Genomic DNA, 18,204 nt, shown 5'->3' on the forward strand with positions numbered 1-18,204 from the left:
AGAGATGCTAAGCTATATAAGCAAAACTTCTTAGTCGTGTTATAGGTGACTAGGTGAATGGAATAGCTAATAATAAAGCTCATTAATAATTAATACATTTTATTTTTAGAATATGTCAAGGGCCAGTAAAAAACAAGTCGGCCGCACTTTGGACACACCAGCCTTATACAATTCTCCGCCCTTAAGACACAATCATTCCAAGAGTGGGTGTTCGTTTACATGACAGTAAGTAGTGTGTGAAAACACAAAACTTGGCGTTTTCATCTTAGTGCTGGAAAATATCATGTGAGAAAACAGAGAATATGACCACGTGTACAGACCATGCAGACCATGCCTGCGTACGTCACAACCAAACAACAATAGTGGACTACAGACAGGTGGGTTGCTAGTCGAAAATAACATTTGAATATCCAATACTGTATATCATATATCAAATCATCAAATATCAGGTTTTGGTCAGGCTCTGAGCAATAAATGTTTTTTCTGTACCATTCCAACCATTATAAACATTATCTCAAGTAAAAATCACTGAATGTGTGCATTCCCCGATCAAATACAAACCTGAGGTGAGGCAGTGACGAGTTTAGCCTACATCCCTCACAAACTGGGTTGCGTGTCTGGTACCCGTTTCTGTTTGTCAGCATGTGACCAGTGTAATGTTCGCAGAAAGATTTGTTTACATGACTTTCTACAGCCTGTGTAATATCTTTAATGGAAGTGTGACATCAGTAGTCTTGCTGATCGCATAGAAAAGTACGTGCAGGGGGTGCACCTGTAAATCTGACTCCAAAGTTCTGCCTCACCAGCCATGAACCTCACTGCAAGTCACCAATTAAGGGTATGAAAATTGACTGCTTTGAATCAGACATCGCCAACGACTGGCCTGGCATGCATATTGCATTCCAGTGCTTTTAATATTTTGTGGAAGTCCATGCGAATGTTTGTGCATGAAAAACTGCAATGGGAAAAACAGGAATGTATTTATTTGGTCATTCTCCTGTAAACATACCCAGGATTCTACCAAAACTACACAAACTTTACCCCCAGCTGTGTTGTGTAATGCCTTTTTTACGTACTGTATGTTGCCGAAAATGTCCTGAAAAGCCTGTAAGCAGTAAAAGCTGCACCTCACATAGTTCTGTAAAGTTTGCGGGAGGCGGGGCTGTGTGCTGCTGGGAGTTGCGAGAGAGAGCTCACCTCAGATCTGGACGGTACACCTGGTCTACACTGAGTCTTTAATTTTGGAAGGAAGGAGCAGAAATTAGAGACTCTCACGGCCACATCCCACACACTGGACCAAGCTACCACGTTAAACACATGGATCACTGGCAAGCTACAGTACCGTATGTGCAGTGTAAAGCAGGGGTGGCCAAACTTTTTCCACTGAGGGCAGCATACTGAAAAGTCAAAGGATGCATAGGTTATATTTTTTGTAAAAAGTCTAAAAAAGTTTCATATATTTAAAACAAATCTTTGTATTATAAGTAGATATTAGTAGCAACATTTCAGCCTTTTGTCTTTCCATGTGCCTTTTTGCTGTATTTTTCCCATTTTTGCGGGGTTTTTTTTTTGTTTAATTTGATTTCTACAACGTGCCATGGGCCAATAAAGAACGGGCTGCACTTTGTACACCGCTGGTGAACAGTAGGTCCCCGCGAAAATCCGCGAGTTAATGAGAACGCGCATGAAAATATCTGTTTTTGACACACAGCTCTCTATTTCTCCCTCCTGCTAGCTTGACGTTGAAGTTCTCTTCTGATTTTGGATCAACATTTGCAATAAGTGTGACTGTTGTAATAGATTAGATTAGATTCAGCTCCAGAACCCTCTTTTCCCTTCAATATGCCTAACATACTTATTAAACACTCATAAAACTATACAATGTGCTCACCACGAATGAATGATAATGTCAAATGATTGAAGAACAGAAGGGCTCGGAGTTACGGTGTCGACATTATAGATATGTGTCACTTTCGCGACTCACAGGAACTATGGTGCGTTCAAGGATCGCTGAACAAAGTGTGAAATCTCAACGCTCGACAAAAAACATTATCAGTGAAGCGTGAAGACATAAACATGTAATAATTGTCTGCTTTCTGACAGTGGTGCGTGAGATGTGGCTTTTGCGAGAAAAAAGGAAATAATGAAACGTCATACTTGGGACGTTTGGGGTTTTTCCACAGAGCTCAGAGGCAGCAGAATAGTTTAGAATGCTTGTAGACACATGCACACTACACAGTGTACAAAATTACTACCATATTAACGTATAGTATACTTAAACTACATGAAAGTTGATCTCACCTGATGAAGCATACTGCATCTAAATGTCTGATGGGTTACCTAATGAGCTACATCTACTGTATATATATATTACAAACTATGCTAATACAAAGACGGAGAAAAATTCAACCTGTGAGAACAGGGGGCTGAGGAAAGAGGGATGCGGGGGGAGAATGATAGGGAGGGCGAGGTGTTTCCTGTTTCCATTGCTCTAATTATACCGCTCTCATGGGCATAGGGCCCATCACTGAAAGGAAATTTGTCATTGAGGAGCTCCTCAATACGAATGCACATTGCCATGTAGGGATAGATACCTTTCACATTTGAACCGATACGGTACCGATATGGCACTTGGGAATCAGTACCGGTACTTAACAATACCAATTTTCTGTACTTTTGTGTGTGTTTATGTGGTAATAAGTTAATTTACAATTTAAATTTTAAGTTTTGTTTTCAGCTCAAGACATTTATCTCTCGATGTACTCTTTAAACTTTAACAAACATATCAAAACAACAGCCAACTGTTTGTATTGCAGTTGTTTCACAAATTTCTTCAACATGAAAACCCTTATTTACAATTAAAACGCAGCTTTAAGTACTTCTATTCCCTTTCTTCCCCCTCTGGAAAAATTGTGTGACAGAGGTCCATGGGGGGCAAATAAGTTTAAAATAAATGGGCAAAAGAGGTTGGAGTAAAACCATATAAAGATATAATAGTTTATAAATAGAAGTAATACAACCTACAAATGAAAGTGAAGCAAACTTATTTGCTGTCAATTACATTTACTGTTAATCTTGGTTTCTTATGTACTTAAAAAAAAACCCCACTAAGAATAGTAGGGGCCGATTGTGGCCATTGAATCGCTGTGCGTGTCGAAGAAGATGAAGCTACATGCTATTACTGTAGCTGTGCAGCTCTACTTGCAGAAGCCGCCGGTCTAACGGATAATGTAAGTTCCTACAGCTCTTTCGGTAATGTGGTTGTGGTCGTGGTGCTCATCAGGGGCATAGAAAAAAAGTGCCATTGTGGTAGATTGCAGTCTCTATTTAAGGTCTCTATTTAAAACTGTCTGCTACGTTGTGAATTATTTTTAATTGCTGGATTCCATGCCAATGACATCCAAATTGTTGTATATGGATATTCCAGGCTTACTATACTACATACTGTATGTATATACTGTATATCATGTATTGTAAGTGTTTTCTTCCAGAACATTCTGACATTTATTAAACAGGTAGGTTTTATGGGTTTGCATATTCTTAAAAAATGACTTATTTCAGCTTCTGTAGCTTTAATTTGTCTCCTTGTGGGTGTACCTTTTAATGTTACGTGAATCGGTGCTCTATAGTACAGACCAAATTCAGTCGGTGCCTATAAAAGTACAGAATTTGGTACCCATCCCTATTGCCATGTGTGATTTAAAAAGATAATAACATTTAGCCATGCGAAAGACAGACATCCAGCCTGTTGTCATATTGCTGTAAAATGCAAACTGGCAAGATTAATAAAATACTGTAGATAGTTATAAACAGGAAGTTCTTTTTGGCCGCCAGTGTAAACACATCTAACAAGCAAATACCACATCTGACGCTTTAATCTTTCAGTGCATGACCGCAATTGCGAGGGCCTCTTTTTGTTTAAACTAAACTTGTGCCACATCTGTTGTCACAATAATGACTCCTTCCTGTTTAAGTGATGCCAACGAGATAAATCTGTGAAATGAATCGGCTGCTGAGTTTAATTGATGCAGCATCCAGAACAAAGCTCAAGGCTTGTGGGGGCATCACACAAACATTTTAAAAATAGTTGAGATAAGTTGAGAAACTGATGAGGGCAGCGGTTGTTGTGTTGAAGTGGAACAGGGTACACCGCCCCCCTCTGGTGGGTAACACAAACTTCTACAGTAAACGCAACTGAACTGGTGACCTTGTTGCTTAACTAATGTTAACTAATGTTGAAATCACACCTGTACTAAAACATAGCCAACTGGAAGGTTGATGTCATTACATATTCACTTAAAAATACAGGAAAATGGAAAAAAAAGTAAGACAAATTGAATGAGGCCTTCCACAAACTGCATAATTCTGCTCACTAACAAATAAAAATGGGCAAATAACAGAATGTGTCTAAAACAATATACTATAGAAAACTGCATACATAAATATATACAACCAAATTATTATTGTAATGCAATAAGATGAAGAACACCACCGCCACCACCACCACTACTACTACTACTACTACTACTACTACTACTACTACGACTACTAAAAATAATAATAATGTGTAACCAAAGTGACATTTTCATTTTGGGATCTGCCTTTTAGTATGCAGAAGAGGTGCTGAGAGGAGAGGTGGGGGGTTGCCAGACAGAAAAAGAAAAAAAAGATGGAGAGTGAGAAGCCTGAAGGGGGGAAAAGAGTCATCTCAGCAGCCTTCATCCAGCGGCTCTCACTGCCTAGCAACCCCAACACCCCGCACACAATGTGGCTACGGCGCGAGTTGCTTACAAATAACACCATTATCCTTCAACATCTGCATTTCTCATAGAATATAGCAAGACCACAAGAAGGCAGGACAAAGAGCTGAATCGTTTGATGGCATTCACACCTTTGAACAAACTTTCCTTTTGCACATGAATGAGGAGGCATGCTTGATAATACACATCTGAATGGGTCACTTAAAGGTGCCTAACATGGCGAACCTATTTGTCAATGCATTATCATTAGCGGTCAATGTATTGGACCTGCAAAAGGGGCTAAATGTATGGTATGTTTTCACCTGTAAGGTTGTTGTAGGTAGACTACCCTCTTATTCAACAATGTTTACATCTGAAAAACATGGCATATACACATGAAGGTCGCAGGACAACATCTTTAAGCATCTAATGGACTGACTCCACAAGTGTGGCTTCTTTTTTTTCTTGGTGAAGCTACCAAAGCTAATAATGATGGCAAAGAGGAGAATCGGGATAACCTAAACACTCCAATTAATGCCTTTGTTACATTCCTATAGTCGCCGTGTGTGTGGTCTACAAAAGCAAATAACCCGCAGGGTCTGTAATTAGCGGCAGGTCAAAACGCATTGATATTAACAGCGGTGTATTTCTTATTAATGTCCAAAGATTTGCATTTTAAGTATCATGAGTGGTCAGAATCCAGCAGCTTTTTCTACCCCTGCATGCACTTTAAAACATCGGCTGCGCTACTGAGCTGTTGATGTGAAACTCATGCATCCTACACTTGCCATACTGTTACACCAGCGTTATTAATGCAGGCTCCATGTTTGCTTACTGCTATTACAACATTGGTTCTGTGATGACCGTAGAGTAAAAGAGACCATTTTCTCATGCACTGCAAATCATTATTAAAGCTAAAAAAAACAGCATTATTATTAAACATGTGCCAATACGAAGATGGACTATCCGCCAAACTGATGCTGAAGTCAGATGCAAGCTGCAAGTAACAGTACCAGTGTTGTAACTTTGTTTTTTTTGGTGTAAGTAATCGGACAAAAAACATGGCGGTATGTTAAAAGCGGACATTTTAAAAAGATAAATCGCCGTTTACTATCAACTCCTGTACCGGCAAAGAAAGAAAGTGGGGTTCGGCAGCTGTCCGCAAGTCCTCGGGAGTGCTTGGGAGTGTGACCAATCACAGCGGAGTGGGCCCGGCGGGAGGTGTACCTGGAGGAGGGCTGGCGGTGGAGTAAATTACACAAACCGTTTGGGTTTCCTTGAGCAGGAAACCCAAGGAAACACTGCAGGAAGAGGCACAGACTCTGGAAGATCTAGAAAGCGCTTATTGTGTGTAGCTTCTCTATAGGAGCCCAGAACTCAATACAACGGCCCGAAAATGAGTATAATAGGTCTCCTTTAAGCATGTTATTATGAGCAATGTGGGGTTGCGTTCAGAGACATCACGTCATTTAAGCTGAATTTACATGTTTTGATTGTACATATAGGGGCCGCACAGTGGTCTAGTGGTTAGCATGTTGGCCGCACAGTCACAGTGTGGAGATCGGGAAGACCTGGGTTTGAATCTCCGTTGGGCATTTCTGTGTGGAGTTTTCATGTTCTTCCTGTGCGTGCGTGGGTTTTCTCCGTGCACTCCGGGTACTCCGGTTTCCTCCCACATTCCAAAAACATGCATGTTAGGTTAATTGGAGACTCTAAATTGTCCATAGGTATGAATGTGAGTGTGAATGGTTGTTTGTCTATATGTGCCCTGCCATTGGCTGGCAACCAGTCCAGGGTGTACACCGCCTGTCAGCTGGGATAGGCTCCAGCATAACTCCAGGATAAGCGGCATAGAAAATAGATGGATTGTACATGTATTTTCTGGCATTTTCGAGCATGCTTACAATAAATGCAGCAAATGCTACGTCTGCAGTAAGACTTACGTTAGTGAGTGATAAGAATATCCACTTATTGCTTTTCTTTAGACCACATGTGTGATGTTGGTGGTGTCCTTGAATGCACCGCTAGTGACAATTAGGAGGGCTGAACGGACTAAAGAGGTGTTTGTGAGTTGGAGATAAATATATGGTGTCGGAATCGCACTGCTGTTGATGTGCTCAAGTCAGAACAAAGTTCTAAAAGAGCGCCAGACTATGTGTTACTGTGAGGAAGTTACACCGTGCCTCCGTCTGCCGCCATAGCAGAGGTGTGGCTTGCCATGATGCACTTGCGTTTATTACACTCATCATTTTAACGTAATTAATGAAATAAATGAGTTCCCGCCGTTAAAGCGCTATTTTTGACAGCCCTAATAAATAGTAAATAAATTGCCTGGCTGTAATTTGAGCATTTCCGCTATATTCTGAAAAATATTGATCAGCATCATGCTGCCGTAATAGAGTTGTGCATGTATGGAACTCAACTTCCCAAAGCTCATGCTGTCTGAGACGATATTTTAAGAAGGTAGGAAGGCCTGCAAGGTCAGCCTCCATCCCCAAATGGATTGTGTTTGACCTTACGACTTAGATACAGTAAACAGATGGGACACTAATAGAATAATCAAGTCCACAACTGAAGGCAACCCCACTTCACCCCATCAGGGCAAACTATTGCCAACTTATTGAACCTGGCCCAAATTAGAGCAGAGCAAGCACTCTTTCCGCTTTTGTGTTGCACTTGAGAGTCAGAATTAGTCAACCATTTTCCCTCCAGATTCAAGCGGGGCCGCTCAGCTCGGGGCTTAATCAAGTGGAAATTGGAATAGGGGGACCTGACGGGGGTGGTGGTCAGGATTGCGGGGTGCAGGGTAGAATGGAGCAATTGTTCACATAAAGGCCCCATGTTGAGCCCACTTTGAAGTTTGAGTTGGGGAGGGTGGGCTGGTTGTATACGGGAGGTGGGGGGGGAGCGGGGTCTGTGCTGGGATTTTACAGTAGCAATACTTGATTGCTTTTTTTGTGCATGGCAGGGGTGTTGCAAAGTGGGACCCAAATTCACTGAGTAGCATGGAAGCAACAGTGCCAAAATCACACAAGTAGGAGCGTAATATTTCCCCGTTATTGTCCCCTCACATGGACACCCGGCAGCATCAACATTCAAGTGAGATTCCCCTCCATTTGTCCCAGTCCCATACAAGCAGACAGGCTCCCACTGATCTATTATGTTGCAAAGCCTTTCTCATGCATGTCTTGAATGCTCGCAGGATAATCACGTTTTCCTGAGACAGGCTAAGCTGCACTAAATAAGCTGCACATGGAGGGAGGGGGGTAAAAACAAAGGTTGTGTATAATAAAAGTGTAAAAGCTGTACAAGTTGCAAGCATTGCTGTAAAATGTGCATCTAAGGAAACGTGTAATGATGATGTGATGATTCCTACCTTCCTCCTTCCTCTTTGAGCAGGTGTATTTCAGTGATGCTGCATCCAGTCACTCCCAGTAGACACTTGTTGCGCCTCCATGGGAGGGCTCCATGCTAGTTGACAAACATAAATTGTTACCCCTCCCCCCCCAAAAAAGCAGCATGAGTAAAAAGTGCATAAACTGCAGTGCGCACTTGCAAGAGAAGCTGGTGTCAGAGTTTAGAGCTGCAGGTCCTCCGGAGGTGCACAAAGTGGATATTTGCATTAGATGGACCCTCCCCTCGCTTTTCATAGCTGCCATTGTTTGTCCCAGCCGGGGCTCAGTCCTTCCCTAAATCCCTCACGACTGGAGCAGGGAATGCTGCCCCCCCCCCCTCTTTTCTGACGCCAATTAACAAAAGAAAGTTACACAACTTCCATTTTTAGAGAGCATTATATCAAAAAGTAGTCATTATTATAAGTGCACTGGAAAAGCTGCCAATCTCAATTGATGGTTAGAACCCCAACGTGCTGAGTTTGCATATCACAGTGATGGAATTGTCAAATCCAAAAGACTCAGAAGACGGTGCATTCACCTACTGAAGGCTTTTTGAAATTCTGAATTATAGTCTGTCAGGTCGATGTTTGCACACCTATGACCAGTATGCTAGCAGTTTAGCGTGGCTTAGACGAAAAACATGTTTGCATGTTTACAGTACATATACAAATTAGTAGCGATACTGAATGTAGTTTATTGTTGATACTTACAAAGGGTGAAATTACTGCAGTACTGTCTCAGCATTTGAAAAAAAAACCTAAACACGTGAATGAACAAGTGCACTTTTTGTATGCATCTTTGCTGCCACCTAGTGGTTAGTGGATTAACTTGAAAATGATGTCCACTTTTAGAAAATTAATTTCAGTACATTACTTACTACATGTACTGTAATTAAACCAGTTTACCATTAAGCCATCTTACTTTAAATGAAGCACTTAATTTAAATTTGATAAATTAAGCTTTTCATTTACAGCAAAACCTAGTAGGTGTGGGTTTAAATGTACAAGTTAATTCATCATTTGAATCACCTGTAGCTTGTAGCTAACTAGCTAGCTAAAGAGATCAAACTGTCCTTTTATGTACTGTAAGTCTATATATATCCAAATAAACTTCTTCAAAGCATGCTTTCTTTCATTTCAAGTTACCGTTGTGGCTAAAAATAGTGATATTGCATTTAACATAGCTTATTATAATTTTTAAGTAAACGCTGATGGTTATAAATAGCACTTATGGTTATTGACTATTTGTCTTATGATTATAAAACCTAGAGGATATAATTATAACAGTTCGACTCTCCCTTGTGCATTTCTGTGTGGAGTTTGCATGTTCTCCCCGTGCGTGCGTGGGTTTTCTCCGAGCACTCCGGTTTCCTCCCACATTCCAAAAACATGCATGTTATTTTAATTGGAGACTCTAAATTGTCCATAGGTATGAATGTGAGTGTGAATGGTTGTTTGTCTATGTGTGCCCTGCGATTGGCTGGCGACCAGTCCAGGGTCAGCTGGGATAGGCTCCAGCATACCCGCGACCCTAGTGAGGAGAACCGGCATAGAAAATGGATGGATGGAAATCAGAACAAAGAATGAAGTTGCAAATTTTTGAAAATGACTTTGGGAAAGAAAACCTTACAATATTATGAGAATAAAGTCAATGTAAATGTTTAAATATTTTTGCAAAAAAACAACAGAAGAAATGGAAAAACAAGCAATAAAAGTGTAATTTAAGGAGAAAAAGTTCATAGTAACACAGGTTTTCACCCATATCACAAAGCGCAGATGCAGGCTGTTTTTAAAAAAAATATATGTTGTGTATAACTTCTTAGCATATCTACATCAGTTGGTTTACAAAATATAAAATATCCAAGTGGCCCTTGCATACTTTGATTTTCAGCATACCGCCCTTGGTGTAAAACATTTGGACATTTATCAAGTATCAAATTTGATATTATTTGGCCTTTTTAGCTTTGCCAAACGCAGCGCAAAGCGCAGTGCGGTGTTTCTGTTTTTTGTTGAGTCTGTTTGTTTTTTTGTGTTCAAAATAACTTGAAAAGTTATGAATGCATTTGGATGAAATTTTCAGGAATTTTCGGAAATGGGATGTGGAGGAACTGATTAAATGTTGAGGGGGATTTGGATCACCATCTAGATCCAGGAATTTTTGAAAGGTCTCTTCAACGTTGCGAGATAGGACCATTTTTGGCACTTGTGCATATAACTCCACAACAACTGGTCAGAGCACTTGGGAAAAAATACAAGACACGTTTCCAACAGCATCTACAAAATATCAAATACTGATCCCAAAAATGTAGGATGATTATTTCGGTGTGAATCCCAATTTGGGGGGGAACTATGGCGCTTGGCGGAGGTCTGCGCTCTCCGAGTGCTTCTCTAGTTATGGGTGTCTCCATCCATTTCTTTCGCCATTTTTGGCACGGAACACAGGGCTCTACAGTACGCTAGCATGTCTTCCTAAGCATTTTTACAGAATCCATAGGAGGTGCCAGTAAACACATGGCAAAAACATGAACTCTATAATGTTTATTATAATATATAAAAGACAACATACATATATGCATAATTATATTCATGATGACATATACAGTATTAGAATTATACAGTAAAATGTGTTTATATTTATATATATATTTATACATATAGCAGGATATTTTTGCATAAAAACCGGCAGTGGTGATTTCATAACCCTCCCTCTATCCCTACCCCCAATATTTCAAATCTAACCCCCCCCAGTCCACAGACAAAGAGGCTTCTGTGATAAAGCAGCACCTTTACACCTGAGATCCATGTGACAAATAGCTTTCAGGGACCATCAACAGCATCAGGAGGGAAAAAGGTGTTACGTTTTTCCGTGTTTTGGCTTTCTGTTGCGTGGTCCCCATTTGTGAAAGTGGGCTCAGCAGTCCCAGCAAAGACTTTACTGAAAAAATAAAATAAAATAAAATAAAATGATGAGACACATCATTGATGTTGACACAATAGCTTCAGAGAAAACTTCAGGTCCACGATGGCTGAGTGTCACAATATAAAACTCCTCCATAAATGTCAGGATATGTCGTACAGTATCTGGATAGCTTGTGAAAGTCCAAAAAATCCTGGACTGGGAGTGGTGCTTGGTCCTGTACACTTGACGTGAGTGGAGGCGGTCATGTCTGGTGGTAATGGTGGTAGTGGTGGTGATGATGGTGTTCATGGTGGTGGTGGTGCTCATGGCGTTGGACCACAGGAACCACAAAGCCCGGGCTCCCAGGGGGGCCGGACATCTGCTCTCTCTCCAGGCCTGGCAGCACAGAGGGCAGGGTGGGCAGCTGCTGCTGCTGCTGCTGCTGGGGGTGAGGCTGAGGGGTGAGAGGTGTTTTGCTTGGAGAGAAGGCCTCTCTAGCTTTGGCCCTCATACGTTTGCTGTGACTGTACTGTAGAGGGTTCTGGTGGTGGCCTTGGTGTGGTAAGTGGTACACATCTTGGCCCCCATGAGTAGCGGCGCCCCCGCCGTGCAGAATGCTTTGCGGAGGAGGATGGTAGCCGTGGCATTTAGTGGATTTGCCGCCGCTATTCCCTCCTTTGTTGGTGCCCTTGGGTGACTTCAGGAACTGTGCTCCTTTGCCTCGAAGCTCTGCAGGGTTGTAACCATCGCTGATGATCTGAGAGCGCCGCTGGTGAATAATCTGGGCTTCTGGCTCGTGGGAGCGAGAGCGACTCTGGCTCTGGGAGCTTCGATTATGGCTTTCCTGGGGAGGGAACGCAGGGCTTGTTGTTCCTGAAAGACAAGTTGAGGAGGAAGATGGTTTTTCATTGCTGCTTAAAAACAATGCGTCCTTGTGTGAATGCTTACAATCAAGCATTCATGGTATACAGTCGTCCCTCGCTACATCGCGGTGCTCTAGTATTCTGCTCCCTAGGCGTCAGCAGTGTTACAGTACATTGATGAGACATTACCATACATTACATTACATTCACACTGCATGAAGTCAGCCATGGCCATGAAAAAAAGTTATCCCACTCCGTGCGGAAGTGGTAAGTTTTTGGCTTCTTACTTTGTACTTCGCTTTGTTTCAAACTCTTTCAAAAGTTTAGAATAAATAAATTGGAGGCTAACTAGTTAGTTTGTGGGCCGTACGGTGGTCTAGTGGTTAGCATGTTGGCCCCACAGTCACAGTCAGGAGATCGGGAAGACCTGGATTTGAATCTCCGTTGGGCATTTCTGTGTGGTGTTTGCATGTTCTCCCTGTGTGTGCCTGGGTTTTCTCCGGGTACTCCGATTTCCTCCCACATTCCAAAAACATGCATGTTAGGTTAATTGGTGACTCTAAATTGTCCATAGGTATGAATGTGAGTGTGAATGGTTGTTTGTCTATATGTGCCCTGCCATTGGCTGGCAACCAGTCCTGGATGTACCCCGCCTCTCGCCTGAAGTCTCCAGCATGCTGGATAGGCTCCAGCATAGCGAGGGGAAGTGGCATAGAAAATGGATGGATAGTTAGTTCGGTAGCTTGCTATATGCTTTGAGAAGAAGCCATCTCTTGTGTCCCTGCAGTGATACCGTAGCCTGCGCATTGTTATGCAATTTGGGGTAAACAAAGAATAATAGGAGTGTAAAGGTGACTATAGGGGTGTTATTTCATATCTACAGGGCTTTAATAATGGTAAAAACCATATTTACAAAGTCATAAATAGGTTTTATATGCTCTAACTACAAAAATATTACTTTTATTAATGTAGAATCCTACTTTGCGCTTATAGCGGTCGCTTCTGGAACCAATTAACCGCAATAAAAGAGGGAAGATATAAAGGTATATAAGCATCTTGTGTGAACAAATTATGTTTTTTTTTTTAACTATTTCAAAATTAGTGAAATCTGATTACGACCAAAAATTGTTTATTTGCTGATTGTTCGGTTATTTAAGCAAAAGATACGGTTTACTGTGTTGATCCGAACACATGATGGCGTTTCTTAACGCTTAAAAATCATGTTACAACGTCAGTGAAATAATAACAAAAGACTTATATTAATATTATTATTATATTCTTATATTAGAATAAATCCAGAGTCACATTTCTGAGCTGCTCTCCATTTGTTTGATGAGTCTTCTTAATGATCCTAAAATTAGCATCATAACTCCTCTCTCCGGGGAGCTGGTGTGTATAAGGTGTGTATCAAGGAATTTATTTTCCCTTTACACCGTCACAGTCCACTTGCATTAGGGCTACGTGTGGCAGTGAGCAGTTAGCACTCACTAATACTGCCACCTACTGGACTGGAGTGGAGTGCAGTGCCCTTGGTGGTGGTTTGTGCTCTCCTGAGTGGTGTGCGTGCTGAATGAAAAGAATTAGCTTACCCTCGAATCTGGAGGTATAGTTCTCTATACCAGCTAAGTCCAGGTAGTGATTCCTCCTCTCGGTGTTCTCATCCACACAGTAATGCTGGCCCTCAGTGGTTGGTGCTTCATTGTTTTGTCCCTTGCTGTGTGAAATAGAAAGGAAGGTGAATGAGAGTGTCTGTGATATCCTAAATGTGTTGGTGCCATGTGCAGATGATCAAAGGACTGACCTGATGTAGGCGGAAATGCGCTTGTCAGCTGAACGACCTTCTTCTTGGTGACAGCGATCTGAAAAAGGAAAGCAAAACAGAGCAGACGATGTGAACAAGGAGTGAACCGAGGAGCATCTGAATTATCTTGATACTCGTGGTGGGCGGATCAATGCAAACATCGACAGTGTCGATTCCAAAGGTGGCATCAGCGTTGGATATCGATATTATTCCGTTCTCGTCTGTTGATAAATTTTTTTTTGTTTGCCTAAAATGTTTGTCCTGTATTTTTTTCTGTTTACAGTTGTCCCTCGTTTATTGTGGTTAATTGGTTCCTGCCCCGAGTGCAATTTTCTGCAAAGTAGGATTCAATATTGATAAATGGAATATTTTTGTAGTTAGCGCATAGAAAACCTGTTTATGACTTTATAAAAACGGTTATTATCATTATTGGAGCCCTGTAGACATGAAATAACACCTCTATAGTCACCTTTATACTCGTATTACTTAATATAGTAGACATCCATCCATTTTCTATACCGCTTCTCCTCTTTAGGGTTGCGGAGCCTATCCCAGCTGACTTCGGGCGATAGGAGGGGTACACCCTAGACAACATATAGACAAACAACCATTCACACCTATGGACAATTTAGAGTCACCAGTTAACCTAACATGCATTTTTTTGGAATGTGGGAGGAAACCGGAGTACACGGAGAAAACCCACGCACGGGGAGAACATGCAAACTCCACACAGAAATGCCCAAGGGAGAATCGAACCCAGGCCTTCCCGATCTCCAGAGTGTTACTGTGTTGGCCAACATGCTAACCACTAGACCACCGTGCGGCCCTATAGTAGGCCTATAGTAGACATGGTGAGCAATAATAAGACATAATAACTCACCATTAGCATTGGGAAAGTTCTTTCTTGTTGTTGTTGAACGTAATGTGGGCCGATTGCATGGCATTAAAAAAAAAAAAATCAAAAAAAATCGACACCAGCCTATCATCCATCCTCACGATCATGTGTGTCACTTAATTGACATACAGGACAGCCTGTGTAACATTAATGCGCCATACATACACGTACTGATTGACATGGCAGTGCTTTCTTGTGACATTACTAGATATAATTAACTTACCTGTGCCTGCTTCTCTCTTATGGCATCGAGGCTCCGGTGTGACAGTCAGCTTGACACGTAGCGTCTTGCTTTTGTTATTGCAGGAATGATTGACAGAGGCATCCACTACGTCATAGATGGTGTGCATCAGGCTGGACATATCCTGCAATGAGAGTCCAAATTTGTCAAAATGACAGCTATAGCAAAACATTATGCAAAATAAACTTTTTCATGCTGCTTTAGCAGTAAAATGTGTCCACAGAGCCTATTTATGACCACCAATGTGAGAAAAATGCATCTCTTTCTCCCTCGTTTGCTCCACTATTGAGAAAAAACACACTCATACAGTTGTTTTTGAATTTCCAGGATTTTTTTTTTCTTAAGTAGGCTTCACTACACATCTTAAAACAAAGCCTGGACCTCTACCACCTATCCAGCAGGCAGCAGCATATGTGGGAGCTGTAAGCTTGAAGTTTGATCATTTTGTTTTTCTTCAGGGCTAACCTAGCAATATGTTGGCGTCAAAATGTGAGTGTAATGTCAGCACTTTAGCTCACATAGCTACGCTAGCGTTGCTAACATTTGTGTCCTCTTGTCCCACTCCTTAATGAACCTTTCAGCACCTTGGTGTGTTTGTTCCATAGAACAACAGCATAAATGGAGTGAGCCCTTTTGTCAGTCATACAGTCTCTTTGTCTCGGTGGGTGGAGGCGGGGCCGGTAGAATACACACAGTGTGCAGAAGAGTGTAATGTAGTAGATTGCAATATATTGTCATATACTTTTTAGATTTTTTTCATTGAACTTGTCTGAAAAGTAAAGTTAAAATCTCGTCTCGTTCTTGTAGAATCAATCTAGTGTATCGTCTTGTCTCGTGAACTGAGCGTTTTGTGACACATCCAGTAAAAAGTGGTTAAAGTTAAGCTGCAGACACACAAAGCTACAGACGCATGTTTCCAGCAGGGCTTACTAAAAGCACTTCTAAAAGGTCTAAATTCCAGTATCAAGACTAGATTTTGGACAATGCACTTCCAATACGCTACTGTGGCACCTTATTTTAAAATGTAAAACAGTATAATATTACAGTTTTTGCCAACTGCTTACACCCAAAAAGCGAACGCTTAGACCAGGGGTGCCCAAACTATTTCCACTGAGGGCCGCATGCTGAAAAATCAAAAGATGCAGGGATCGCTTCTACTTTTTTTTTTTTTTAAACCAACCCAAACAAAATATTTAAAATGATCTATATATATATTTACACATATAAAATATATTTATTCATTTTATCAGTGACAAAGCGTATTGTTATTATTATTATTATTATTATTAACTGTTTCTCCTTATTACTTTTTGACTGTTTTTTTATGTTTACAAATATTTCAATGTTCTACTTGTACATTGTTTTGTCATACTAATATGAATTATTCTCATAATATTTTGACTTAATTATCATAATATTATAGCATTTACCCAACTTAATTTTCCTAAAATTTCAACTTAATTCCTTGTTTTGTTTGTTTCTTATATTACAACTTTTTTCCTATAACATTTCAACTTTATGCTATTTTTTCTGTTAATATAATGACTTTACTCCCTTCATATTTTGTCTTTATTCTTGTAAAATTACTGCTTTTTCATTTTTGCTGTTGTTTTTTTACATTTTATTGTTAAATTGTATTTTTAGAATGTGCCGAGGGCCAATCAAAAAAACACTTGCGGGCTGTAAATGGCCCCCGGGCCGCACCTTGGACATCCATGGCTTAGACCCAAGCTTCAAAACCAAACCTCCTTTTCACAATAGCTAAAACACAATGTGACAACAATACTGTACCTTAAACACATTTTCTGTGTGTAAGACACCTGACTCAAAGATAAAATACCTTGTACATTTGAATACAAATGCAAAACACATCTAGTAACTGCGACGGCAATGGTGATTGGTAATCTGTGATGTGGATTAGGTCCTTTGGCCAGATCCCAACAGAAGGCGGGATCCATATTACCAATACTGTCATCCTCCCACACTAAATACTACTGTAAACTACAGTACTGTAAACACTTGTTTTCATTGGTTTGAATTTGAACTGTACCGTACCCTCTGTCTTTAGGTATTTGTAAGAAATTCCTATTTCTTTGTAAAACAACAAAAGGAAAAAAGAAAGGAAAAGGGAAATAAAACATTTGTTGCTACCTACTGTAACTTTCTGTTATTGTTTGAGAAAAAGTAAATCTAAATATTTTGGCCGCAGTGTTTTGTGTAAAACACATAACATCAGTGTGCTACTGTGTTGCTTCGCAGTCGGAAAAGGTCTTGCCCCAGGTGGAGGAGTTCAAGTATCTCGCGGTCTTGTTCACGAGCAAGGGAAGGATGGAGTGTGAGGTCAACAGACGGATCGGTGAGGCATCTGCAGTAATGCGGTTGCTGTATCAGACCATTGTGGTGAAGTTTACCAGTCGATCTATGCTCCCACCCTCACCTATGGTCATAAGCTTTGGGTCGTGACCGAAAGAACGAGATCGCGGACACAAACGGGTGAAATGAGTTTCCTCTGTAAGGTGGCTGGACTCACCCTAAGAGACAGGGTGAGGAGCTCCGTCATCCGGGAGGAGCTCAGAGTGGAGCCGCTGCTCCTTCACATCGAGAGGAGCCAGTTGAGGTGGCTCGGGCATCTAGTCCGGATGTCTCTCAGACACCTCCCTGGTGATCCTGAGATCGCCTGGGGACTGGGAAGTCTGGACTTCTCTACCGAAACTGCTGCCCCCGCAACCCGGACCCGGATAAGCAATGGAATGTAATGGAAGTGTTACTGTTGATTTGAAAGTGTTTGTGTGTATCATTTTGTTGCTAGAATGACATTTTCAGAAGGTATTGTTGCATTATGATTGTAGAGTTTCATTTTGACAGGGCCGTGAGGCGTTTTATCAGATCTTTATCTTGTGTCCTATCTTGCTTGTGTGTAGAGTTTTGACACAGCCAACCAAATTTTGCAAATTGTGTGTGAGCAATCGGCAAAAACTGTAATATACACACACACACCTCCTTTGTCACTTTGCCACTGTTGTCAAAGTCGTAAAGTGTGAAGATCCACTCCTGACGGTTGTCATCCTCAACAGAAACATCACACTCCAAGTCCTGTGCATACATGAAAACGTGCTTAAAGAGCATAACATTCATGTTGCAAAAACGTCAGCTCTGTGCATTGTTCTGCATTATGTTACCAAAGAGGTATTAACACAAAAAAACATGGATTCTGCGGTGTACAATCTACATCACACTGAAGTTAATTCTTTCATTTTCTATGTTGCTTTATCCTCCTTATGGTTGTGGGGGTATGCTGGAGCCTATCCCAGCTGACTTTGGGCGAGAGACGGGGTACACCCTGGACTGGTCGCCAGCCAATCGTAGGGCACA

At 41.2% G+C, this 18,204-nt stretch overlaps 1 protein-coding gene across 3 annotated transcripts in view; it reads right to left on the minus strand.

Moving 5' to 3' along the window:
• Positions 1-10,878: 10,878 nt before the first annotated feature.
• nkd2b (NKD inhibitor of WNT signaling pathway 2b) overlaps positions 10,879-18,204 on the minus strand; it is a 48,125-nt gene continuing 40,799 nt past the window's right edge. For 2 of the 3 annotated variants that reach the window (XM_054782371.1, XM_054782370.1), the window contains exons 6-10: positions 17,830-17,925; positions 14,815-14,956; positions 13,697-13,754; positions 13,485-13,609; positions 10,879-11,905 (exon numbers count right to left, since the gene is read on the minus strand). In XM_054782371.1, coding sequence (XP_054638346.1) covers positions 11,295-11,905; positions 13,485-13,609; positions 13,697-13,754; positions 14,815-14,956; positions 17,830-17,925 — 1,032 coding nt within the window. In that variant the 3' untranslated portion in view covers positions 10,879-11,294. The remainder of the gene's footprint in view (positions 11,906-13,484; positions 13,610-13,696; positions 13,755-14,814; positions 14,957-17,829; positions 17,926-18,204) is intronic. The other variant, XM_054782372.1, reaches the window with a different exon arrangement.

Source organism: Dunckerocampus dactyliophorus, chromosome 7, assembly GCF_027744805.1.
Source record: "Dunckerocampus dactyliophorus isolate RoL2022-P2 chromosome 7, RoL_Ddac_1.1, whole genome shotgun sequence".
NCBI classification, from domain to species: domain Eukaryota; kingdom Metazoa; phylum Chordata; class Actinopteri; order Syngnathiformes; family Syngnathidae; genus Dunckerocampus; species Dunckerocampus dactyliophorus.